This window comes from Haemaphysalis longicornis, unplaced genomic scaffold (genome assembly GCF_048455015.1).
Source record: "Haemaphysalis longicornis isolate Haplotype H1 unplaced genomic scaffold, Haemaphysalis longicornis Haplotype H1 scaffold_7, whole genome shotgun sequence".
Classification (NCBI taxonomy): Eukaryota; Metazoa; Arthropoda; class Arachnida; order Ixodida; family Ixodidae; genus Haemaphysalis; species Haemaphysalis longicornis.
This window is the reverse complement of record NW_027526422.1, coordinates 145,776,984-145,804,761: the sequence shown is the minus strand read 5'-3', so window position 1 is coordinate 145,804,761 and position 27,778 is coordinate 145,776,984. Positions and strand designations below refer to the sequence as shown.

The 27,778-nt window shown below is 45.6% G+C and overlaps 1 protein-coding gene across 1 annotated transcript in view; it reads left to right on the top strand.

Moving 5' to 3' along the window:
• LOC144145259 (uncharacterized) overlaps positions 1-12,875 on the top strand; it is a 62,031-nt gene extending 49,156 nt beyond the window's left edge. The window contains exons 5-8 of the mRNA XM_077676803.1: positions 1,925-2,026; positions 5,574-5,627; positions 6,466-6,516; positions 12,617-12,875. Coding sequence (XP_077532929.1) covers positions 1,925-2,026; positions 5,574-5,627; positions 6,466-6,516; positions 12,617-12,754 — 345 coding nt within the window. The 3' untranslated portion in view covers positions 12,755-12,875. The remainder of the gene's footprint in view (positions 1-1,924; positions 2,027-5,573; positions 5,628-6,465; positions 6,517-12,616) is intronic.
• The last annotated feature ends 14,903 nt before the right edge of the window (positions 12,876-27,778 follow it).

The following is a 27,778-nucleotide window of genomic DNA, read 5'->3' as shown; positions in this document are numbered from 1 at the left end:
GAGCTCACGCACCAATGAATTAATGTTTACAGTGCGAAATAATAAACGAAGGACGGAGAAAGTGGTTAAATGGACAAGCGTTTCTCGTGTAGGCACTTCCTTCGTCCTTCGTCTAGTAGTTCGCGCTGTAAGCTTTAGTTTAATGAAGTACCAGCTCGCCCGAACTCTTACGTTAATTAATTCACAAACCAAGTTCCCCTCTCCTAACTACCCTTCCCTCCAGTTTCTTCATACCCCTCGCTTTAAATGTGAAGTCGCCCGTCGCTTCACTCTCTATGTAAAGACCCCTTCCCCAAGCCTTCACATCAACCTAGTTTTAAGGTAAGACTGACGTCCCACTACGAAGCACCATTACGTACGCCAAAACAGTAGCGGCTAGACAGATATCGACGCCAAATAATGGCAGCGTAAGTGGTTGCTGCGCAGCCAAAACGCTGAACCAGGGTCGTTTTCTGCCGCTCTGCAACGTAACTCTATCTCGCTTCTTTCTCTTCTACCATTTTTTTTCACTTTCAGTTCATTTTCAGTTTATTTTGCATTTCTTAAATAGCAAAAAATATGCGGGGAGAGGGGACAGAAAGCTGATGCTATATTAGCTGGGCAGGGTCCCATCTTGCCTTACAAGGCAGTGAACTAGGCCAGAATGCAGCTGTTAATGGAATGAAATACACTTTGTACAGTAGAGTAACAAATTGTGTAACGTTACTGAAAACCGGAATAATAGAAAACGTCAACTACAGGGATGCAGAAAAAACACGATAAAAACACTGCTAACTTACATATTTCTCACAAATTACTGCAGTGACACAATTTAGGAGAGGAAGAAAGAAATCAAGTATGCAAAAAAAAAGGGAAAAATCAAGTAGCCCTAAATATTGAAAGAGAAGCAAACACTATAATGTACAAAATACGAGCCGTGCCCTTACGAACCAAAATAGGAACCGTGCGAAATACGAACCGTACGAAATACATGCTCTTCCGCTCCCATCTCGCTACTCTCGCGACTAGTGCAATGAAGGTTTTTGGGTTCAGGTAGTGGTTTAGCGTGAGGAGTTAGCTGTGCAGGTACCTTATCTTTAACTTTATATTTAAACTGACTTTTTAGCCGAGAAAGTGGTGCTGATACAGCGGTTGATGTGCAAAGGTCGGCTGTGGCTTCAGGAGTGTACGGGCATTGTGCGTTTTTGTGTGTGTTGCTTTGGTTCAAAATGATGCCGTGGAAACATTTAGCCGTAGAATAAATGTGCGCATCTTCGATGACCAACATTACATATTTCAAGGAATAACAATTAAAAAATATATTTCACGCTTTGTTTTTGGTTTCTTTGGTGCCATAATGTTAGGACACGTCCTGCATAATGCAATGCGATCATATTTAAACTAAGGAGTGAAATATCTGGGTACTGTGCTTCATGAGGAGCTGCATCAAAGTCCCAACTCTTCCTGCGCTTTCCGAGAGATTGCAGAGCATCGCGTTGTGCCAAAATCTTCATGATGTTGTAGAGGCAGGCCAGGTGTCAAAAATTGCACACTTTTGTGCGTACAAAGAACGTTTTCTTTGGAACCAAGTACGAAGCGGGCGGCATAAGTAAATAGGAAAGGCAGAAATCGCACTGAAACTAGCCCACTTGATTTAGAACTAATTTTTTTGTATGCATCAACATGGGCTTTCTAGCATGCAAGTCCGTTCCGAAAGCGCTACAAACAGAACTAACTGACGCAATACATTTGCACCCAGAGAAAATTCCTTTTAATTGAGAAAGTGACCATTTTTTAAGCTTCAGGTTGGCCTCGACGAATGTTAGTCTCCTAGAGAACTCCTAATCGGAGCGCGTCTGAAAACAATGACTGTTTTTCTGAAGTAATCCACCTCGCATGCAACAATGAGAATAAATCAAATGTCGTAATGTTTTTGTCTGCCCAGGACAACGCCCGTTTAATGAATATGTGCTCAACGGTCTTGGGAGCACGCGCAGTCGGGATGACTCTGTACGCACTGGTGAACGCCTACCAACTGGGAAACAAGGTGACGGCTGGTACTATGAACAATTTAATATAGAGAAGTGCAATTTTAAACAATATGAGCACACTGACGTGGCGCACAGTGCTAAAATGGGGAGGATTTTTGGTTTACTTTTTTGTCACACACCAAAATGTTCGCACTGCACTTTAAGTTATGTTACGTGTTTTCTATACCGAGCGACTTATTCATATTCGACGGCGGGGGATCTCCAGTAGGTAGGGGCTGGATGGCTGGTTAAATTCAGGCCAGCGTAAGTGCACAAGCAATTTGTTGCAAGGAAAAGGGGTAGGTTCTTTTATGTAAATGCATACTTTAAAGCGTTTGCAACTAGCCAGGTCACGTAAGTTGTAAGCTAACGAATTCCTTATCCCAATATCAGCAGTAAGAACTTTGGAAACTTGTTTTTGGTATACGTCATCCGGCTACACAAATTCCTTAGTTCCGATAATTTTCACATTGTTCATGTAACCCGGTGCGTGCGCCATGTTGGTGGTGTGTATTTGCAATAGGCTTCAGCCATTCGTGTTTATTCCTGTATACCAGCGGCCTTGCCTCCAACTGGGTATTAGCAGGGCAAACAAAAGCACCTCACGACTACGGCTCTCACCGCCAGTGCTTCCGCGGCTGGATTGTGCGGACGTGCTGTTATGTGGCCTCGGAAGTGGGGAGGTAATGAACAATTGCCAATTCAGAAATTGCGGTCACCGCCAAAGGTTTATTAAAAGGGTAAGAAAGACTTTTCTTCTCCCTTTTAATAAACCTTTGGTCGGTGGCTACAAGTTTTTAACTTTGAACCCTTTACCCGACCAGACGAGATTTCGTCAAACCTTGGATTTCATAATGAACGATTGCAGGAGCTACGCATGTTTATGGCTCACTGCAAAGCTTTTAGTACGCCACAGTTTAAAGTTCAGCTGCTAGCATTTCCCTGTTTGCGTTTTCTTGTCTGTCGGCACGTGCACAACAGAGGTGGGAGCATGAAGGACGTGAAAGCAATCACTGCACGTCACACAGCCGCTTTACTGTTACCATAGAGGGCAAGAAAACAAAACAAAACAAAAACAGGCGAATTATAAATGCCCGTGACATACATGCTCCCGCGATGCCGTCCCATTTACCTTCCGGGAGAACATGAAAAGAGCAAGGTGGTGTAAGTGTTCTCAATGCGCGGTAGCGTCGTCCAGATACACCCGGTGACCACAAAAATAGGAGAGGAAAAATGAAAGCCTTTCTGCGATGGACACAGGGAAATACAGCGACGCTAGCAGCAACTGGTGATCACTTCAGCCTAAGAAAGAACCATGGGTTGCTGATGAATCATGTTGCTCCGTAGATGGCGAGCGTAGTCACGTGCCCGGCGGCGGGTCGACACCAGCCGCGAAAGGGCCATTTAAAGCAGAGACGCACTTATAGGTCAAATATTATGAAAAACGTTATAAACCCGAAGCATGGTTCAAGCGTAAATTGCAGGATAATAAATTCCCACACGCGTGCTGCCCCTGTGATCGTATCTGGTATGCGAGTTATATGTCCAAGATCACGAGAGGGAAGTACATGCCCCGTAAGCAGGCAGTGCTGCGAGCGCTGACGGATGCGTTTCCAGATTTTTGGACCAACCACAGCAAAGAGCATCTGTCTAGATTTCGCGTTCGCAAGGAATGTCGCGGGTTGTGGCCAGCTCATGGTGATATTCGCCGCGAGATGGACCGATACGCAGCAAGAGCGTGGCGCTGCTAGTGTGGGTGCTCCGCTGTGCGGTAGCGGGAGAATGCACACTGTGGGCGCGCTTCGTGGCTTTTTCGCTCCGTATGTGCGCATGAAAGGCACAAACAAGAGTGGTATATTCTTGTTGGGTTCCTCAACGTTCAATGTATTGCATGGAAGATGCAATAAGCGCTAATTACTACGTCAGAATAGCGAACAGCCATCGGATATCTCTGAACGGACGAAATAGTCACAATGAACCTCTACGCGTGGTTCGTGGGAAGCTCTGTCTTTCCAGAGTATCACTTTGAACCTCCACTTTTAAACTTCACGCACTCACGAGCGCTCGGCATTTTCTTCGTATTTCTATTGCGTAACGCGATACGCGCCACATAATCCGCCCAGCTACAACAGCTCCGCCGTTAAAATACCAACCACACACACCAGTACCATCTCCCGTGAAAGCACCGCAAACTAGTCCGACATAAGGGCTGCTCGAGAAAGTGGACGGTGAATCGTCCCTAGTTCCTCTCTTTTCCCTAATATCTGATCTAACTGTTGAAATTATTCTGACACTGCACCATTGCTATCGGGAGAAAGCAGTGGTGGGAATTTTTTTTATATTTTGTTTTTATGGGCGCTTTTAACCGTAAAGTCTGTTTTTTTTTTAAATTTCGCTTATAATTGAACACGTCGGACTGGTCCGCGAACCGGTTGAAAGCTTCGGAACCGGTCCGTGAACCGGTTGCATAAATTCATACGCAGGACGTGGACTGAGCAACACATCCAAGAGTGGATGGTTGATGCACACACAATGCTATGCATCATGAGGGACGGGAGTTCTAACGTGCATGGTAGTAGGCCGGATGCTAGTAGCGGAATGTAACCGGGTACAAAGCTCTCTTGTGGGCGCAATTATACAGGCAGCGCAACATATTCGCAACTGAGAACACAGGCACTGAGTAATACAATGAACACATCCCAACTTCTTAGTCGCTTATGCTGTAACCATTTAAAGTGCATGTTTGCGACAGGGCTAAAGGGGTACTCCTGAACTGATTACGGAGAGTTGGACATGATCGAAGTGTGAAGTGCAGATTGGCTGACTACAAGCACAAAGAAGCATTTCCCTACATCTATGTTCGTGGGGGTGACTGAACAGATCAACGATAATTGGGGCTAAGAAGAAATCTGTGCCACTTCGAAGAGGTGCACACCTCGGCTGGGTATTACCAATAGGTTTTGCGTAACCCAAGTGCTGTTTTTAGGAACGGGTCGCTTACTCCATTCTTCCTGTCATGCTTTCTGTAGTGAGGAGTTCGGAACTACATTCATTTTTGATGCCCTAGATGGCGGCTCTCATTTTTATAATTTCCACTCATACCAGAATAATATTTAGCGGAGTTTTGAGTATTGGGGTCGGGATCCCAATCGATGTGCCACAATTACCTACTCTAAACATCGTGACCATCCCAATGCTAAGATGAGTGAGTAGCGGGACAAAATGACGATGCCCTTAGTTCGGTTCGCGATCTTCATCACGAATCGAATGCCGCATTTCGCTTCAGCAACAAGCGATATTTTGGTCCTCTCGCTCAACATTCTTTTCATGCTCAATGACCGTACAAACTACACTGTACACTCTTTTAGTTATCGGTGAGAACATTCAGTTTTCCTGTGTATCCAGTTGTATATATATCCAAGGCTTGCACCGAAAATTAATCGTCTCCCTCAATGGAATGTGGCACCAAGAGGCTTGTTCCTCCTTTTTACAACCTACCGCTTATAGGAATGGTGGCTATTTAAGAGATGGTGTTGCACAGCGGTATCTTTCTTTCTTTTGCAGGATATGAATACGCCCGCAGAAGACCTCGTTCTTGCCCCTCTGCATGATGAAGAGGTATAGATGTTTGCCCTTTTTAGTTGATGCACTTCTGGCGGTATCAGTAGTGCTTCTTCCACTTAGCCAAAGCAAAACGACACTTCGATGGCACATCACATGGTCCTGAGTGTAGAAACATGTCGTCTGGTAAAAAAGAACATATTGCTGGTCCTACTCAGCCCAGATTAAATAGGCGCCTTGCGGGCATGGAAGGCTCCGAGTTATTGTGAACAAGGTGCCCGTAAGGGTACCGAAACGTGAAACTGCTTTTTTGAATTGGTCAGTGACCCCCGTTTTATTGTTGCAAACATGCCTCCACCGGATCAGGCGGTATTCCGTCAAACACTGGTCTAGGTCACAAAGAGCACTCCGTCAAATTGGATCTGCCCACCATAACAAGATAGCCGACAACATGCCATGGAGAGCCAACATGGCCAGTTTTTATTGCCAGTGTGGAGCATGCCGAAGCCGGTCCAAGCATGGCAGGCTCCGCCCCACGTGCGGTCCAAATAAGAATTTGCAAGTGACGGAGCTCGGCAACTACAGAAACGTTTATTTACACGGCAGTAATCCTCCTTCAGTCATAAATGACAAGCCACCAAACAAACCCCTCGCCCGAATGCTGACCCAAAAGATAGAAAGCAGAACGGTAATACTGCGATGCGACTCCAAAATAGCTGATAAGCTTTCGGGCCAATCTTCGCTGATTTCTTAAAAAACATTGAATGGGAAAACGTTTCTTATAAACAATGTGAGCTAATGCACGTAACCGTGAACTTTTTTGTGCATCAGGAAAGAATTGTTTTTTTTTCGCATTGCATCCCTGCATAATTATTTTTTTATTCTTACCTTCCAGGCAATATCATCCGTGACGTGGAAATTTAACCTCGTGAGCTCAGCAATGGAAGTAAGTTAACCCAATCATTGCCTCTATGATACCAACGGCAACTTAATGTCACCGAAGTAGTTGATTCCGTACGATGCATCTAAACTCTCGCCACCCCCCCTTCCCCACAAGAATGTGCATCAAATTAGAACATGATATTTTTTCAATATTCCTTGAAACTTTCAGGGCTAAACAATTCACAAACAAATGGCTGATTTGGACACGTGTTCTTTTAACTTAACAGCGAAGCTCTTCTACTCGCCGAAATTACAGCGTTCCAAAAACCTCCCCGAGCGCGTACCCACTTAAACAGATTGGCCTATATTCGCCAAAAAACTCCCGCCTTCGCCGTAAATGTGGCAACACAAGCTCGGAACGACAAAGACACATCATAGCATAGGCCCTTGTTCGCTCATCCTCGTGTCGTCATGCGCATGTGCTCGGTACCGTAACAGAGCCCTCGCACGCGGCAGCGTATAAAAGACACCCTCTTTGGGATAAAAGACACCGTAGCCGCCGCACTCCCTAGAAGCCATTATGGATATTTGGAGACATGGATACACGTGTGCCAATACTTCCTGAGTCAACTTGGAGATCCCGCCACAGCTGCCTCGAATCGACAACGAAGAGCTGGTGCAAGCCTGCAATGCTGGGGGTCACTTTGCATCCACAACTCGCCACAAAGAAGGCGACGATATGCATCTGACGACGATTACTAGCACCGCAATTATTCAAAAAAACAATAATACTGAAGCTCAAATACGTGTCCGACAATACTCCCCGCCAAAAGCTTCGCCATTCAACTCTTCCACGGAAGTTCAAGCTTCCCTGAATTTTTCTGACATCCAAGCTGAATTGGCTACTGATAACGAGTGGTTTGTGGATATGCTAGGCCGAATTGTATCTTTGGTGGTGGTGCTTCCGGCGAATTTGACATATAACAATATTTACTTCACACAACACTCAGGAAAGTAGTTTACCGGCTTGTTATATCGTTTTAGCTGCAGAAATGAATTGCGAATTCCTCTGCATGGTAGGCAGTGCTCCCTTAATCACGACTTCACTGCGGGTCATGAAGGCGTTATATTGCGGTTTCGGGGAACTACAGTACTGTGTAGGTAATTACGAAAAAAACCTTGGGGGGGGGGGGGGAGAGACGCAACCACGCACACATCCCTTTATGCTCGTTGCGGAAATATTTACTTGATGTAGACAATCCAAAGGATCTTACAGACATTCCTTTACTGGACCCCGTCTCTCTGTCTCTCTCTGGTTCTAGCGATAATGATAAGATTCTCACCTACTTTACACGCCACTGCAGTAGATACTGTACTTTGGCGCTTTAATATTTAGACGTATACGCAGGTATCATTGCGATTGAAGCGGTTATATATGTTGAACGACTGAAGCTAGAATGGTTGTTTCAGAGCGAGAAGGCCCTTTATTTGGGGTGCAGGGGCCGGAACCCGAGGAGACCCTGTGAAATACGATGATGACCGTGAAGCACCCCGCCTAAAACGATGACATGCTGGTGATGAATGAGCAAAGTAGGAAGGTGAAGAAGATAAGGTAATGGCAAATAAAAGCAGCTTTAATCCTAAAGAAAGCTTAACCCTTCAACATATTCGCCGGCACTTAACATTATCACGAGAAGTTGCCTACCGACCGACCAATCGACTGGCTGGCTGGCTCACTGACTCATTATTACGCAGCCGGAAATATTTGGCCCGGAGTGTTGAACTTTCGAGAGCACATTTCAATCTTGGTGTTAGAGGTCACCAAAGGCCGATTCTTTTAGATTACACACTGAAGAATGGAAAACAAGAGATTTGTCCTTTTACGAATCCCTGAATATTTCCCTTGCGTTTGACATGACAAACGCACCCTCATAAGAATTATTTTTACCGCGGTAGATCACGCAGTTTTAAAATTGTCTCATTAGGGTCCAGCCCACAAATTTCGCTAATTTATCTAAACCAAGGATTTTTAAATAACACACATAAAAAATGTGGGCGGGATGTTCCAAATGACACGTCTCATGGAGTTCAAAAAGCTGAGCTGCGATTTTGACTCCCTGCAGGAAATGCTGGATTGGCAGAGTTGAAATTTAGGGAATGCAATCTTTTTATGGTAAAGGGGCTCAACTAAACTTTATTTTTTAATGCAGCTTTGAGGGAGTAAAAAATCTGGCCGTGTATTTCCATGCTTCCCAGAAAATTTTCTCAGGATATCAAGTCTAATCACCCCAGCCACGTAACCATTCCTTCTGACTCTCCCGTCCACCTACCAATGTTCTTTTGCTGCCATACGAAAACTACCGTGATGGAACTTTTTTAATGCATTCCGACTACTCTGCGCTCTCAACGGTCCCGCCATCTCACGAGACTGCACCCGAAACCTTGAAGCTACTCTTAAACGGGTTGATTTGTTTGCTAATGTATATACAATCCAACGCCTTAATCAAAAGCTTGCGGTATTATTTCACGGTTAGCTAGGTAAACAAGGAGTACCGTCTTTAAAAATTGCTCCAGGGCAGGCGATAAAAGCGATGGGGAAGAGATGCCCCTTTCATTGCGCGACTCCCAACACCACTGACCGGTACGCAGCTCAAACGTGAGCAGGGAACACAAACGATTCTGTGTACTTTACTATTTACAATATTTTGAAGAAATTACAAGCTCTGTACTCCACCCATCCGTCACGCACTTACGCCCCGGACTCCATGCAGACATGTTGAATTAAGTGCAGGTTTGTTCCATTCTACTCAATTTTCTGGCGCTCGCATAGCTAATGTGCCACCTACGGGAGCCGCGCTAGGCGTTCTCTGTAACCACACGTGTCCCGTAAAAGTCAAGGTTATTTGTTACCAAATCGTCACTAATAGTTGTTTGTGATATATGCTGAGATAATACTTCTTATTGGTATGTCGTTGTTTGGGGTCACCAACGTCTCACCATTTCTGGGATAGTTGTAGGAAAACACGAGCTCCCACCGTACTCTATTACGCCTCACTTCGGGTCCGCACTCAGGTATCGACACCGTGCGGCAATTCTTCTGTACAACACCTCGGTAGACTTATTATGACTAGTTAGGGATACATAAATATGCGTTATACCCGTCCGCATATTGGCCCACCCAAACATTAGCCCTTCCGGCACACCCGAGACTTTTGTACCCGGCCCACCCGAGCCTTGTCTGTGTCATGACTAGAGACCGGAACTTTACGCGAAATGCCAATTTTTCCTTTGAGCCGGTATCAAGCCTATTTTACATGTAAGCATGATGTAAGGAAAGGGAGCATTTTAAGGAATAGTTTATTGTGCCTATAAGTGCCTATTTTCACTATATCGGGTTTTTAGCGCCTAAAATGCCATTTTTGTGTTATATATGCTTTTTTTAGTTTTTTGAATCGATGATCTGCTAGGACTGTCCTCACTTCAAGAGCCCTCAACGGGGTGTTTGTCGCAACCACTTTGCGAGGAAAATCCGCGAGCCAAGCAAAACAAGCCGACAAACGCAAACCGTGCACGAGCCACCACCACAAGGACCTCGCCACATTGGCGACGGTGCCAGAGGCCCGTACCCAGGGACACCGCAGCGAACTTCACCAACGTTATCCCTGTCTACGCGAGCTGTTTTTTTTTTATCTAAGTCCTTCTGACACGCTGTGTCCGCAGACCAACTGGGAAAACTTTTCCACACGGGCCCATTGAACCCTCAACGAACAAAAATGACAAAAAGACAAAAAACGTGGGTTGTAAATCTCGAGGTTTCACACAAATAAAGCAGCAAAGGGCTGGTTTCGCGAATTTGGTGCACCCTCGAGGGTAAATTGGGCGCCTACCAAGGAATTCTACGCTATCCGCGACTAAGTACAAAAAAATTCACGCATCTCCAGGAAGTGAATCATGACGAGTCGGTGAAGCACTGGGGATTGTTCTTGCCGTAAATCACCCGTGCGAGTGCTTGCTGCTGCTAAAACAATTTACAATCCAATTCAACCTAATACAATTCAATTTAATCCAATCTAATCCAAATCCAATTCAATCCAATTCAATCCAATTCATTCCAATGGTCCTCGTGCATGGGCAGCTTGGCTCTCTAGGAGCTCTCTCTCTCTCTCTCTAACCTTTTGTGAACCTTTGACTTTGTTCTTGTTAACCTTTTGTGAACCTTTTGTTCGCAGACTTTTCGATTTACACGGTGCTGTGCCATGCGCGCGGACGCCGGACACCGGACGTACAACCTCGGCCTTAAGCTGCTTTGGCCCTAAACGAACGCGACAGAGCCGCGCACATGCACTTACGGTAAAGGAGGCCTTCGGGGGGGGGAAACTATGGGCAAATATGCCACACCAAATTTTTAATGTGACGCCACGAACACGTGCACAGTCATCTGCTGATCACGGGCATACCACCGGCCGGCAAGATGCAGCACATGTAGGACGAAGGCGAATCGAGAAACGCAGCATAAAGGAATGAAAATATCGGCTATTCTGAGTAATCCAGTCGTGGACGCCGTCACTTTCTATGCCCGGCAACCTTCAAGGGCATTTGGAAACCTAACAACAACGAAATTAGTTGCAAATAATGTTTTCGTGCTGTCTAATATTAATAATCGGTGTATATTGCATAGGTTTTGAATGGCGTTATTTTGGCAGCGTCTCTAGTCACTTGCTTCTGCAGAGCAGAACAGCTAATTAATTTTTACGGAATTTATGCGCTTCTCCGTACTATCAGTAGGATTAATCGGACCTGTGAAGAGCTGAGGTGCTCGTTATGCTCCTTAACTGCATAAATTCCTGGAGTACAGATTTTTCTTCGGTCTGCAGTTGTGTCTTCAAGCAGCGATTACAGTGGGCCTCTTCCACCAGAGCCCGTTGTTACCCCTTAAAAATCTGGGCTATGGGTATACAGCTACTAAAAATACACTCGCCAGAGGTACGAACAGCATTGCAGACGACAAAAGCATCACAGGTGAAATTATTTACACCACCGCTACACCTGAACCTGACTTTGCACATCCCTGTGCTTATTTCACTCTTAGCAGAAAGCATTTCCGCAGCTGAGAGCTTGGGCGCCACTCTCACTACGAATACTCAGCTCTCGAAGGTGCATGACCGATCCCCCACCGACCCCAAATGACCGATGGCTGATAGAGCCATTTCTTTCTGACAATCTGACACTGTATGGCATAAAATCAAAGGATTCCATGTACTAAAAGAACTGCCGAAGTTTATGAGCACTGAACATTTTGGTATTCCAGATGGAATCGGTCATAGACCGTCCCGAAGTACAATCCCGTTCCCCCAACTTCACTCAACTTTGAGTGGGGTTTTTCGCACACATCGACCGTATTGACGTACAACTTCACTCCGCAAATCATTGAGATTGGTCTTACTTGTTATGTGGGGCTAATTTTCACAAAAAAAAGTGTTTACTTCTCACAACACGAAACTTGTCCGCTTTTTTTATTGCAAGTAAAAATTTGTCGTAACATATGCTCTTGAAGTAAATACGAATTGAGCCTATATATGCCTACAGTACAGTATTTGGCGCCTATAAATGCCTAAATGGCACTTTTCAGTGCCTATTGTAGGCGCCTGAAACCTTGATTTCTGGTGCCTAAAGTTCCGGTCTCTTGTTATGACTTCAAATTGCGAAAACAAATGTTAAATGCTCTGATGCTGCCTTGCCTCTGTTAAAACACATTTTCTGTCCATTGGTATGGCCGATGGCAGCTCCCTAGTGTAAACATTTTACTGTTTGCCTTGTATAGGTAAATCTTTTATGTTTCTCCTGGTATACTGATCCTACGTATGTTATACGTTCAAGCTTTCTTTTTCTGATTCCTGCACGTAATGCCCTTCGGGGCGTTTGTGGTATCTAAATAAATATTTCAATATATCACCAGGTACTACTGCTAGAGCGATGACAGTTTAGGGATGCCCTTACCTCATCAGTAAGGCAACACTACTGCATCTGAGTTCAGTTTTCACAGTGGGGCTTTCTGTGTAATCCCAACTGCTTGTGCGATTCTGCTGTCATTCCGACTTAGCACCAGCAGCGTACTCTGCTGCCCTTCGCAAACTCTGTAACCCAAGTTCTGCCTCCTGTTGCAGGGTTGGTTCTTGTGTGGCTTGACGAGCTACGAGGAGGCATTGGATGAGAGGCCGCTCAAAGCGAATTCCGGGCATCAAGGAGGGGGAGGCGTACCCAAGAAGCCGGTGGAAGAGAGCATAGAAGACGTGTTGGGCTGATCATGAAGAATTCCTGACGTCTCATTAAACAACCTGATCAAATCCAAGTGTTCCCTTTTTCGAGAGAATATGACAGACGGCCTTGTAGGGCAGATTGTTCAAAATCATCTCCTGAGCTCTAATTCAGATTACTCTTTTTGTCCAACGTGAAGCCACCGCTGCGGGAGAGCTTGACTTTAGAGAGCATTTATGACTACGTTTGAAGAGCTGAAACGGCCACGTTTCAATAGAAATAGCCAAAATTTCACTTCTGTAGCTGAAAAACGGCTTTCAAAGTTTCAAAGTTTATTTTTTTAAACGATCTTTCTGTCAGCAACACTATCACAAACAACCGACCGCGATAGTTCAAGACACAAATATTGAAACACATAGGACCATGCAAAGAAATGATGAATACTTGTTGAGATTAGTCAACTTTCACAATTTAATCACTGATCTCACTCGAGTGACAGCTTCATCTGCTACACTACTCGACCATTCTCTCACCAATCGCTCATCAGGTGTAACAGTGGGTGTTTATAGGGAGGCGACCTGGGACCACGTACCCATTGTATTAAAAGTTAAAATTCTAAAGAAACCCCGGCCCAAAAGTCGCAGACTTGTGAGCAAGATGAACTACGACCTTTTACGTGATAATATTCTTTCCCTCCATTTTGATGAAATTGATTGATTGTGGGGTTTAACGCGCCGACGCAACGCAGGCGATGAGGCGCGCCGTAGTGGAGGGCTCCGGATTAATTTTGACCACCTGGGGATCTTTAACGTGCGCCGAAATCTCGTACACACGGGCGTTTTTGCTTTTCGCCTCCATCAGAAAAGCGGCCGCCGCGGCCGGGAATCGAACCCGCGACCTCGTGCTCAGCAGCGCAACGCCTTAGCCACTGAGCCACCGCGGCGGGTATTTTGATGAAATTAACCGCAATGACGGGAATGCTGATTTTTTTTTACTTCTTCAATTTTTAAATTACCACGTTAGCAAAAAGCAGCCAGAATGCATCCCCGTGCTCTCGCGATGTACGGGTTTGTACTTGTATGAACAGGGCCACTCTTGAAGACATAAAAACAAAAGACAATTGATATCATAAATGGTGACACAACAAAAAGAAATCAATATTACTTTGTTCAGTTTAAGTGTATGCTACATTATTTGGCAGCTGTGTTAAGAACCCGAACAAAAGAGTATTACGCTATACAGCAAGCTAATGGTAATGCAAAAAATGGGATATTGCCAAGGGAGTTGCAAGCAAAGCTCCCACAGTTCGTGTGCTTTCCGATATTAGTGACAGCAATACGGTTGATACCTTTAATTGCTATTTTGCTTCCGTGGGCCCATCAAGAGCTCAAAGACTTCTCCTGCATCAGATGAACTTTCTTTGGCAACTTGCCTACCACATTTCTTTGCAATGTTCAAACATACATGTGAACGAAATACAACACGTCGTTTCAAATACGACGTCAAACAAATCTGTCGGCATAGATGGCAGTACTGCAAGGATAATCAAAGAAAATGTTCATATCCTGGACCCCATATCATGCCACTTGTACAATACCTCCGTTAAAGCCTTTATAAACCCGACGTTATTGAAGATTCATAAGGTTGTGCCAATATATAAAACAGGCGACAGGTTCGACCCTTTAAACTGTAGGCCAATTTCAATCCTTAGAAAATTTACACCAGTTTTGAAAAAGGTCTTGCCAACCGGAACAACAAGTTTAAAAATAAATACAAGTACGCAGCCGAAAACAACACAGTTACCGTCAACACCTCTCCACTTGAACCGCAGTCCTGGCCCTAACGGAGTTACTATGGCCTCGAATATTCGTAAGCTGGTGTGCGTAATATTCCTGTATTTATCAAAGAGATTTGATTCGGTCAATCACGATATTCTAATCAAAGTTTCTGCGATATGGCTTCCGTAACAGTGCATCTCACAGCCTATTAGATTGCCTCAGTAAACGTCAACAGATTGTAACAAACGACGTTTCATCTTCATCGCCGTATCAAAAAGCAGGGATCCCGCAGGGATCAGTTTCCGGGCCTTTGCTTTTCTCATCATACGTCAATGATTTACCGTAAGTGCTTCATTCTGCTGAAGTTTACATGCACGCCGACGACACCTGTATAATCATTCCTGCCGATAATTTTAATGAACTTGAACGCATAGCGAAAAAAAATAGCTAAGAAGTGGATAATGATTAATAAGCTTACTATTAATGATAAGAAAACCAAGCTCACTTCTTTGCACTGCCGAAAAAATCCAGTTACCGCAAATGGTATTAATCTGTGTATAAATAATGAAAAGTTACAACAAACCGTATCATTTAAATATATCGGAGTTACTAGTGACAATCATCTTCATGATCACATTGATGTCATCTATCAGCAACTTGCATCAGGTCGCCCCGCCCTGCTACAGGATCAAGATTATTTTGATCAAAATATACTGGGTATGTTGTACATAGCCTTTGTCCAGAGCCTTATTTCTTATTGTAATGCATCTTGGGGAGGAACGTACAAAATATATTTGGATCCTATCAGGCATTTGCAAACACGGTAGCTTAAATTTATAAATCACTCTAATTACTACGAATCCTGCAAACTACTCTTCCAAAACACGAATATTCGGCCTTTGGAACGATCGCGGTGTTTCAAAATATCTATCTGGGTGCAAACAATTTTCACACACAGTCGGCCCTTTGATGTGTCTATATTTCATCACCCGCAACGAAGCCCCACAAATCTCTCGCTGGAGAACTTGAACCTTCCGCCAGTTTTTAATGTGTATGGAGAGCGATGACTGCAGTTTAGCGGAAATATATACCGAACTTTTTCAAACTGTCTCCCTATTTTACTTGAACCATGCAAAATCATTTGTTATCTCAAGCCTAGTAGCTGTGTCCATTCAACTGCCTGTTTCTCTACGATTTAATATATATGTGCGCTAGTGCCTAAGCCACGTTTCGTGCATCTGTGAACTTGTTGTAACTGTGCGGTAAGTATTCTCGTGCATGTATATCGCGTCATAATGGTGTACTATTTGAAGTATGTTCTTCTAGTATGTTATATCACACGCATTATGTTAGCAGACTGTCAAAAATGGCACCTGCATGTATTTATCTCGTCGGACCCGCGACTAGACTTAGGCAACGGGTCCTCACATTGCTACGCGTAGTCTTTGTTACTCTTTGCTGAGTAAATTGAATGAATGAATGAATGAATGAATGAATGAATGAATGAATGAATGAATGAATGAATGAATGAACACACGGGACTCCGATGCTTTTCATTGCGGCTACTTCGCGTTACTAAAATACGATAGCGCACGCATTGCCAAGCCACGTCTGGTAATCCGCATTGGCTGCTGCCCTTTTAATCTCAGAGCGTGCTCCGCCCTGTGCTAAAGCGAATCAAGGTGCGCAGACGCCCGTTTCTTTTTCTTATGTTTTCACGGAAAGGGGTACAGTATTCAGTTGAAATAAGAACGATTTTGTGTCACGGGCACACGCATGCTTTTCACGCGCCTAAAACCTTCAGAAGGAGGCTCTTTTTGTTGGACACTTAAAATGCTATAGCATCAATTACTTGATTTTGCAATCCATACAAAGAATCTGCAACTTGTAAGAAATGATGAGAAATGGTAGGTACAGTAATAGGCACCATTGCAGCATTGAGCGAACGGACGGGTGAGTTATAGACAACAGGTAGAGGTAACGGGAGACAATGTGGAAAATAAACAAAACGTCTCTTCCAACCCCACCGATATCGAGTGGCAAAAACATTGTCTTGTCACACGCACTCGCTTTTGGAACGCGAAACGATCCGCGCGAATATCACATTAATACATAAATGCTCGTGCGTGGACAATGGAGAACCCGCCGAACGTAAACTGAAAGCTCCCACCCTCCGCACGCTTCAGGCTTGCGGCAAACACTGTTTGCTGACTGTAACCCCGATCGGTTTCTATTGCGGTAACTATGTGAGTGCACCCCACTCTTTAAAAAAGGTTGTGGAATGCACTAATGCAACACTCACAACCTACTTGTCCCAGTACACACTAGGTACCTAGGACTGGAGGTAATAAATGCAGCACTAGTCAGGGCTACTAATTAAAGCAGGCCGTAAGCACCATTACCGTTTTTAGCAAAGTCCTAGCGATAACAGCCTCCTGAGCTACATGCGTTTACTAGCTGGCCATAAATAAACTGGTCATAACCAGCACCGTAATCTAGGCTATAGTACTCCCACACCCACTTAAGTTCCTAACCATTCAGATGGTAGTCGCAGAGCCTACATGCCGTACCGCGGGGTAGTAAAGTTCGTAAGAAGCTGGTAAATGCGGTCGTTACTAACCTTGTACGACTTTTTTATTCAGAGTGCAAGGTAGCGCACGATAACAGTGTCCCAGGGAATACCTGCGAACCATGTCGATGTATAGTTCCCCACAGCCCAAACCAAATACCACGGCATTTTTATAGAATAATGGAGGCCCCTGTCACCGAGCAAAAGAAGTAGCCCGACATGATTTGAACTGCGTGTCCGCGCACCAACCAGCTAACTCAAACGCATACACAGAATACGCTAAACCGTGGATCCACAAATGAATCCTCGAACATTAGGGCTGTGGAGTACGCTAAGGCAGAAAGGCTTGTGATAAAGAGACAGCACCAAGGAAGAGTTGGACAATGGTTGCCTAACCAGGGATAGAATCGGTATTGGCACGGAAAGATTTTGTATTTGCGGCCAGTCGGGTTGTGTGTTAGCATAGCACATACGGATGGCGTGAAATATGACATCGCCTGCATTTGCATGGTAGATGCCTGAAAGAGGGAGAACAGACACACTTTGTCAAACGCTTTGGGTAAGTAAATCTAAAAAAGTGCAACTTGCTCAAAGTTATCTTACGGACATTGAAGTGCGGAAGGAGATATGTGGATTTGGATACCGCGACCACGAATTGAGCAGGTTTAGTGTGGGCCTATAATTTCATCCAATAACAGGCAGAAGCCGATTAGCCAGAATCATTTCAGATATTTCACAATCATCATTCGGCCGTAACATAGTTCGGCAGCTGGAAATGCAATTTATACCCGTAGGGAATCACTCTTCAGTATAACGCAGTATGACCTTGGTAAAAAATTTGTGGTGGAGCCCCTAATTTGTAGAAGTATTGCAGAACCTGAAAACCTACCGGGCAAAGGTGGTAGTGAAAGTGCTTGTAGAATACCACCGGAAACACCAGGACCTCGTATTTTGTGATCCGGCAAACCATTTACCGCGGACTGAATTTCGTCGCCGTGAAATCATCTTCAAACAATAACTTTGCTTTTTATTTAAAAGTAAGGCGACAATTGAACAAGACGAGAACCTGCGCCAGGAGCTTGATTAGAGAGTGGAACTCCAAAGGGGTTTCCAAATAACTCCAATAAGATGCAATTTTGAAAGATCCTCCAGAAGCTCACGCTACCACCATTTCCTTTCAACTCTGATTCGTTAGGACTCCTCAATCGCAAAACGTTTCACCTCCTGTTGAAAGTGTAAACAAGCGTAATTTTGCGAAAATCTCTAGATCTCTCCGCGCAAAGCAACGTTTGAGAATGCATTTACACCATGAACGAAGAAATGGTGTCGCAGAAGCGTCTTTTTATGTTTCGAGGGGTCTCAACCAGGGCTGGGCGTCGTGAAAATGTTTTTAATCCAACTAATTAGTAGAATTTATTCAGCTAATTGATCGACTAATCAGTTGCTTTGCTTTATGGAGAAAAATGACGAGAAATATTATTTCAATAGCATTCCCAATATTTTAACAACTAAAAATCAGATAAATATGCTAGTCGGCCCGTTAACAGTCTTTCCATTGAGGTAGAATGGTCATCATCTTCGTGCCGTGCGGTCGGGTCGCCTAAAACCACGTTCGTCACTCGCACTCCTACAGAATCAGGAACACCGCCCGCTGTAACTGCAGGGGGCGCCGCTTAAACGTGGTTAACTAACGACAGAGTTATTTTATACAACTGCCCGCTAACCGTTTTTTTTACTGGAATACTTTTATTAGGAGTAGCCGTTTCCCCGCCTTCCTTGTCTATAAACGTTCGGTTTTATCCATAACACATTTTAGCATACTTGCATTGCGTTTTTTATTGACACGAGGCGGGTTATATGTACACGAATGTGATCCTCGACGCGCTTCCGCTATTTCAACATATGAACACTTGTTTCAGCTTTCTAACATTGCTTCAACCGATTAACCGGTTAAAAAAAGAATCGCAAATAAAGACAATCGATTAATCAGTAAGTTAATTCTAGAATCTTGTCCCAACCAATTAATGATTAGCGGTGCCCGGCTACACCTATAGATGCCGAAACTAGCCAGCGGTCTTAGAAGGAAATAGGGTGGAATTCGTAAGAAGAGACGTCATCTGCAAGGAACTTCAATACGTATATTCGCCCTAACCGTACTCGCTATAACCTAATGAAGTTGGTAAAACGGACCGTAGTATGCTGACAGTACCGCACACCAACAACAGCACTGCCTAAAGTTTTCCAGCTTGGTAGTTCGGTTTATTGATAGTAGATGTTAAGAGCGAATATGCGCCCAGGTGCTCCATTTCACCACTAAAGGGTCATAGACCTGGCTATACAAATCATCTGTTCACGGCAATTTCGTGAGTTCTAATTGTTGTCTTTAAAATGTCCTCCTGGGTTCATGGCTTCACGGTAAAAACCTAATACGCCGCCTAATACTTTGACGCTATTCCTGTCGAGGTAAAAAACACATTCAAGGTACGAACAACCTTATTTTGAAGACCCGCATCAGGCCATGGTCCTAGTAAACATGCTGAACGCATCATACGACAGTTATCTAATGGCACTTAGTTGTACAGTGTTGTACAGTCCGCGTCTTTTCCGGGAATATAATGGGCAGTCTAACATCACGTGGGAAACACCTTCATCGGGCGCTCCGCATGCGCAGGATGGTAAGTTTGCACAAGAAATTTTTAACAGAGAGGAATTTGTATGGGCAACGCCCAATCGCATACGATGGAACAGAGTTTCCAGTTTTCGGGGCAACTCCACATTCAGTCAGAGCTGAAATGGTGGGTCTATTTGCGTACAGCAATGACCGCTTCGTGTCCTGATCAAACCACGCCTCGGCGGACCGTTCCGCACTCAGTTTCCGTATGATAATCCTTATGTCATCGGCGAGGAGAGGAACGGTGAGCTCGTCGCTGTGGTCATGCCCTTGTTTTGCGAACCAGTCTTCCTGTCTGCTCTATCATGTCCTTTTAGGCCGCTGTGGCTCGGTACCCATTGGAAATCTACCACATACACTCTATAACGGGCTGTTTGAAGGTGTTCAGCAATTTTAACAGCCAATATTCGGTACGCGTTTCTGTCCTGAATATTTGATAGAAACATAATTGCTGGCTTTGAGTCTGAGCAAACAACCCACCTAGCACTTTACCGCCTTGTGACAATAAACTTGACAGCCTCCACAATGGCACAGAGTTCAGCAGTTGTCGAGGATGTTCTTTGAGGAAGTCGGAACATCTGCTCCACACCTAATGCAGGCACTGGGAACGCGAAAGCGGAGCTACGTGTATTGCAATATCCATTCGTGTACACACGTAGCTTGTCCACATGCGCGCTATACATATGCATCACCACTAGTTGGACCAATGCAGGGAAAGAAACATTCGCCTTCTTGTCGATGCCTGGTATTCCGGCAGGGATATTAGGCTGCAGAAGACGCCAGGAAGGACTAGGATCAGGCCAACGTGTGAATCCAGGAAGGAGTGCCAGATAGGTTTGCAGCATGGCAGAAATCCTGCAACCTGTTCACTTCAATATTGCATCTGCTAGTAGGTAGGAGGCGTGTGGCGTGAATATTCTGAACCGGTGACGATTTATTTCTCCTAGCCAACAGTTTGCCTATATATGGTTGGTGGCAGCGCTATGGTGCGGATATTGGTGACTTTTTAGTGTCCTTTTTCGGTTTAGGTATCGGAATAATAATTGAAAGGCGCATGTGGTCCAGGTTTATTCCCATGGTCCACAGCTCGTTTATCATTATCAGTAGAGCTGTCTCGGTGTCTTCGGTTAAGTTTCGCAACATCTTCCAAGTGACATCATCATGTCCCAGTACTGAGTCACTTCTGCCATGCTTATGGGCGGCATGAAGTTCTCCCAGCGTAAAAGGGCCGTCTATTTCTGCGTTTGTAGACTCTAGCATAAAGGAACCATGAAGAAAATATATAACGTCGTTTAATTTGAAAGAACTAGGATTCAGTATCTCACTCAGGTCCATTACAGCCACGAAAGATGTTTGTTAACGAAAAAAAGCAAGACGGATTTCAAAACTTTCAACTTTTGCGCCACAGTGACGTGTATGAGCAAGAATGACGTCATACGTGCCAACAATAAAAAATAATTTTCAATGCGTTAACTGTACGTTAGCATTTAAGTGATGAGGTCAAATAGAACTAGAGGCCCCATTAGAGACGACCCGTCATGTGTCGTTGCGACAAGTCAGTTAGGCGGCCGCCATTCGCACAAACAAGGTTCCGTGAGGTGGTAGAAAAGGTGCGGGAAATTGGCTACGGGGTCGCGACTGCTTCCCACGTTTTCTTTAATATCTCCGTTATTTTTTCGAAGATTTCGATGATATTGGTATGATTGTTATCGGGACTAAGCAGTCTTTCTAATAAATCCAACTTGTATTCTGTCTTCATGGCTCCTTTAAAAAATAGTGTTGCGATGGCAACAGGTGGCGTGTGGCTGGCGTGAGGAAAAAAAGATTTAATGATTTCCTAATTGAGCTTGTCGGTGTGTTGGCGAGAATAAGAGCTCCTAGCGGGGAAGGGCCTCTGCCTTTGTTTAGCATTTCGCGTACGATTGCCCAGAGCTGTTTCATGCCTTTAGCTTTGCCAAGTCGCTTATTGAGTTCTACTCAGTTCTGTCCCGTGTTGCTTGATGAGCTTGTAGGGGTATCTGATATGACAGAGGGTTTGATATCTTTTTTGTTGGTCTTATACTGATGTGTGAGTTCATTAGCTTTCTTCCACACCGCTATCATTCGGGAATCGGCGAGTCCCTTGTCTTCTTCGGCAATCGCTTCTTCGGTTGCAGAGCTGAGATTGCTTCGCATAAGGTGAACGAACACTTCAATATTGTTGAATTAAGCTCCAGTGCCATCTTGGAAACTAGACAAGTTTACGGCTCGGATGGTTGTACGTGGTTTGGGATTTTTTTAAAGACGACAGTCTTACTTGGGCTACTTAAACCCAGAAATTTTGGTCTGCCGGTATGTCTGTCTGCTTTCTGTGACTCATTTCAGCAACCCGGCGAAAGTAAAATAGATATTGCGTAATAGTCTTATATACTCACAGCCAAAAGTAAACATCTAGGCCCGGTTTTTATGCTCATACTTGTCAACTTTGTTGGACAAGAACAAGACATCACGCAAATATCAGGCAGGAATAAATACAAAAGGGGTATTTACAGCGTTCCTTTATAAAAAAATTATGGACGCTTGGTTTTTCGATAGCGAATGATATTGTACATCTACTGCAGAAAACCGCTGCCTGCTGTTGCCCACGCCACTTCCAGGCGGCATATGAAATATCACGAGACAACAGCAGCGAAAGATGATGATGATGATGTCCTCAAAGATTTTGGCACGCACCCACAAGGGGGGATTGACCAGGGCTAAATCTGTTGCTCTACTAGCTAGGTTCCACGTTTTCCTTGGAACGCACGTGGAGCACGCCCACGCGGTTCTATAAACCTTGAAGTCGGCCGCCTCGATTCACGCGCGTCACCGCCGTACTGCAGCGCAGGCATCGAGGAACCCGGCCTGTAGCAGTGGAACGCGGTAAATTCAAATCGGCTTGAGCATACCTTTCGTGTGTTTACATTGGGATGAGCGCAACGGTACAGGAACAGCATGAGAGGTGAGCGCGAAAGCAAAGGGGGGGGGGGGGGGGCATTTCTTTGGCACATGTCAACAAACAATATCATCTTTTGACGACATTTGCAATGGAAGGAGCAGATACACGGCCATTTTGTATTGACAGTAACAATAATGGGATAGGGATCACTGCCCCATGTTGTAGAATGCGTCGCCCAATGCTCGACTGCTTTCAGGGAAAAAATGGTAAAGTCAGGCGTAGTGTCGGCTTGTTTGGCATGGAGCCCTGCTACAGCGTGTACTCCGCTTGTTTTAGAGATATGAAGCGGTATTAGCTCCAGTTGATGAGCCAGGAGCCGCCCTCTCGAATCAGCGGTGGCATATCCCCAGATACTATGCTTGGGCCTTCCCAAGTTCACCGAACTATGGAAACTTCGGTACCTTGCCCCCCTACCGCCAATCGAGGACATCCCCAGAAGCACTCCGTCATCATTGGATAACCGACTGACCTAACAATACAGGGCCAAGCCACCTTGCTTTGGGGCACCCGACGAGTATGTACGGAAGCCCGGGTCACTCCAGGTGAAACAACCACATTGAGTTTCCCTACTCTGCAACCCACCAATACTTGCACATCCCCCGCAAATGGCGCTACTTCAACCAGGGAGCACCTTTCTCATAGGCACAATCAACACATCGCCAATACAGTATTCACTGATGCCACTCTCGGCGGATTTCTTCTGGTCTTTGCCTGGTACAAACCCTCGACCAGAGAAGCCAGGTGTTACGTCTCCACACTGAACCACGCAACACCTGCCCAAGCAGAACTTTTGGCTATGTGGACAGTTCTAAGGGACAACAACGGACCTTCAGTGATATATATAGACTTATTTAAGGCACTACGCAGCATTGGAGACCCAAAAACACAGGACGCCACTGCTAAACGCATCCGCCAGATACTCCAGCACGAGCCGAAGAATGACGTTGACGCTAGGGTCACCTGGACGCCGGGACACGTCGCGGATCACGGGGGTGGTACCAAGGTTGCACATGGTATTGACACCTCACAATCTGGAGCTCCACCTGTTCATCTCCAGCCTCTCCTGTTGGATCTCCCGAGCTCCGCGGCCACCCCTATGCGGACTCACCGCCAGGCGGCCACTTCCAAATAGCAAGAGTACGACGCTACCTCCGGTTTCTTCACCGCGAGAGATTAAAAAGCACCATCCCTCCACAAATCTTTAAGCAGCTACCCCTCAGCCGATCACAAGAAATATTTATCCACAAAAGACTTGCTTACACGGCCACTACACCTCATATCCCCCATAAATGGCAGACACTTGCTGACCGGAAGAACGGCATTGACACCGCTGTCCCCTGCACATGTACGATTGATCTTAGGGTTTAACGCGCCGACGCCGGGTGGGCGATGAGGCGCGCCGTAGCGGAAGCCTCCGGATTAATTTTTACCACCTGGGGATCTTTAACGTGCGCCGAAACCTCGTACACACGGGAGATTTGAATCGCTTCAATTGTTTGAAACTGAAATGAAGTACTGCTGGTTTTCCGGCTCACAAATTTATTCCTCGTTCTGTGAGAAACTAGGACACTTCATCAATTCTGCTAGAGCAGACGTTTTCCTTCTTTTTAGTAATTTATTTGTGAAACATGTCTCGAAATTGGAGTTTTGTGAGAAATTTCTGCGCACCTGAAAATTCACAAAAGTGAGAATCGGAAAACTTGTAGAACAAAAGTTACAGAATACAATATTGTACAACAAAAGTCGTAAAAGTTGTATAACAGTCGTGCCTCGTCATAGCTGAACGTGGCAGCACGTGAGTACCACAAGGAGTGTACCAGCCGCGCAGAACCCTATGTTAAGGAAGGCTTCGGCCTACAGCAGTCTTCTTGATGGTGTGATTGGAGTTGAAAGACGAAGATACGAAAGCAACAAAGGGAAACGTAAACACGGTACAGCAGAAAAGAAGCCGGTCGAAGCAACCGGCGTCGAAAAATAAAGACACAAAAGCAGAAAAGGATACGCGAAAAACATGTAGCAGAAGTGAAAAAGCTGTTAAGTAGTATTGCAAGGCCCTCACCTACAGAGCACGTACGCCAAATCAAGTGCCGCGATAATTTTTTTGGTCCTCCGGGATCAGGTACTGGAGCGTACGGAGGCATTCATATGCCACAGCTGCCTCCTAGTCATATGCTTCACAATTATTCGCCCAAGACATCGCATGACAGTAGAAACGTGTCAAGTGGTGCGATTTCATCCTCTTATCACCCCTGCCCGTCTTCGTTCGTCGTTTTCTCTTCTCCCTTATAATAGCCCTTCTAATCCCAAAAAACGTGGTTTACCATGAATAACTCTCACGGTTCCCGCTTATATTGTTTTGTCTGTACTAATCACAACCCCGTCCCGAGCTGGCTGCTTGGGGTTGAGGACTTGCACGAGGAGTTTACCGTGGCAAGGTGAGGCCTCTGTGCGCTGCCGAAAAGATGTCGAGACAATTGGCATGGTAGAGGCGGATGCAGAGGCGTCGCAAGTATAGTTAGCTTCAGCGCAAAATAGAGGGGGAAAACGGATCATAATTGAGGAAAGATACACTGCATAGGTTAAGGTGGTTGCACAGCGGAGACGGCGTTTACCATCACTTCAATTCAAAGGGGTAGCATTTAACTATCATCATCATGTTCATTACAGACATCTATAATTCGTCATTGTGCTTTTGAAGATTTTTCTTAGACAATTAAGCAGAGCCCTGTGCAGCTTTGGTCAAATATGTCGGTGTTTTTGACCTGAAACCTAGATTCACATATTATTGACAACCTAGATTTACACTAGGTTGGGTAAGGGCCAAGGTGACGGCTGCTTCGTCTTAGGCCGTCATGGCTTTGCTCTCTAGCGCGGCACACGCAAGGCGGTTGGTTCTGCTAGTAGCCACGATGATGGCGTACTGCTGCCCTCGATGTTGGGAGGCGTCCGTGCACATAACGGCGTGATTCCCGCCGGAGGTTGTGTTGAGCTCTTGAGCCCGTGCTTGTAGGCGACCCTAGTGGTGTGAGGGGTTCATATTTCGAGGTAAATGGAGCATCTCTAGTTCTTGCCTCCAAGAATGCGGGAGTACATCACGCGGGGTGACATTCTGTGCTGCCCAGCCGGTCTGGTGAAGGGTGCGGCGACCTACTGCAGTTCCGCTCAGTCGGAGCTTCTAGTTAGAAAGGTGGACCTCTATAAGTCCTTCTACCGTATTGGGGAGCCCCATCCTAAGCAGCCTCTCCATAGACGCACTCACGGGAAGAACAATGGGTGGCTTAACGGCATTTTTATTATGATATCAAGCATGTTTATGTCCTCCTTTCCGAGAAAAAGATGGGGGGGGGGGAACTTAAGTGATTCTCGAGAGGACAAAAGCTTGAATTAATCGAAGGAAATCGGCTTTATTGAGGAATCGCTTCTTGGTGGCAACTCGTCTGATCACGCGTAATATTTGATTGATGCTGTGTTTAAGGCGCTGCAATCATACGTCTCTCTTGGTGTTGGCCTGGAGATGTAGGCCCACGACCTTGATGCTGGGGCTTGGAGTGATAGCAGGACACCCAACTATCAGCCGTCCAGCAGGTCCTGGCGGCCCTCGAATAGCACCACCGGAGCGAAAGCTGCGGGGTGACGCCCTGCCTTACGGGGCAGCGGCGTCCAACCCCGTAGCGAGTAGCGAAAGGGTGGTCCTAGTAGGGGTGACGTCGGGATCGACGAGTGGCTACGTCCGGGCGTAGCGTACACACTGTGCCTGTTGCAGGCATTCAACAAAGTCTTCCCTCTTTCTTGGCCGTGAAGGAGCATTGAATATCTTGCTTGATGTGTCGTTTGGCGTGAGGGAGGACGACAAGGAGGTCTGATTTTTGAGGTAAGCACTGGAGGTCACAGGCCATAGAGTATTGGTGTACTACATCCGTGGCCTGTCGGAGCGTGTGTTGGATCTCTCCGAGGGACCTGTCCCCATCCAAAAGGTAAAATCTTTGGCTTGCAGGGCGTATGCGTAGTCGATCCAGGGCGTAGGCGTAACTGCCAGTCTTCTAGGGAGGTTCAGTAGGGCCAGGTCGAACAGCAGAGGAGAGAGCACGGACCCCGAGGGGTACCGTGGACACCAAGCCGGATGGGGTCGGATGTAACTGTGGCTATCTGGAGCGTCGCCATACGATCGGATAGGAAGTCTTTGATGTATGAATACGTTCCCCGCAATCGGTGGCAATAATGGCAGCCACTATGTTGTCATCAGTAACTTTTTCGAAGGCCCCCTTCACGTCGAGGGCCAAAATTACTCTAGGGGAATTTCGGGTGGTCTGTCTGAGTACCAACTCTTTTACTAAGGGGCGGACCAGACAGATATGCGCAACACTGGGTCGGTCCTCGCAAGCCGTTACGTTCCTGGCTGGGAGGCGCTTCTCTTGTTGCAGCGCGGATAAAGCATATTAGTAGCCCCTTTTGGGTTCAAGACAAAGTACGAGATTGTACAGTAATCAAGCCCCATAGTGCAGGTGAATAAAGAAGGCTTTATTCAGTTGAATTCGCGTGGGGGAAGGCGTATAAAGGCCGCATAGGCGTGATGCCCAGAAGAGAAACGCTTGTACAGCCTCCATGCGGGCAGAATGTTCTCAGGATCTGCATGTCTCCCTTCAAAAGAAAACGTAATTTATATTCCTCAATCCACAAAAGAGGAGGCTTTGTCTGGAAATATATCAGACGTTGCGGGATGTTTCCGCGTGAGGTATTCCATCCATGTGAATGCACTTGCGACTGCAGAACTACTAACTGGACCACATGGGTGTTACATAAACGCCTTTGATGCGAATGTGATGCTCCGTGGATGTAACAGTATGAAATTCACATTTATTTGTGTATAGCGAAAGTGCGGCGCTAATAAGTGCCCACTCTGCCAAGAAACGTTTGGGCTTCCAGGTGTAGCCAAGGACGATAGCTGTATAAATACACGCCCCAATAAGAAACTCTTCACGAGAAGGCTATCACAAGAAATTCCAATGGCGGGGAGGGGGTGGGGAGAGGGGTAGGCATAACATCTAATGGGCATATTCGGAATAAATTACGGCATAT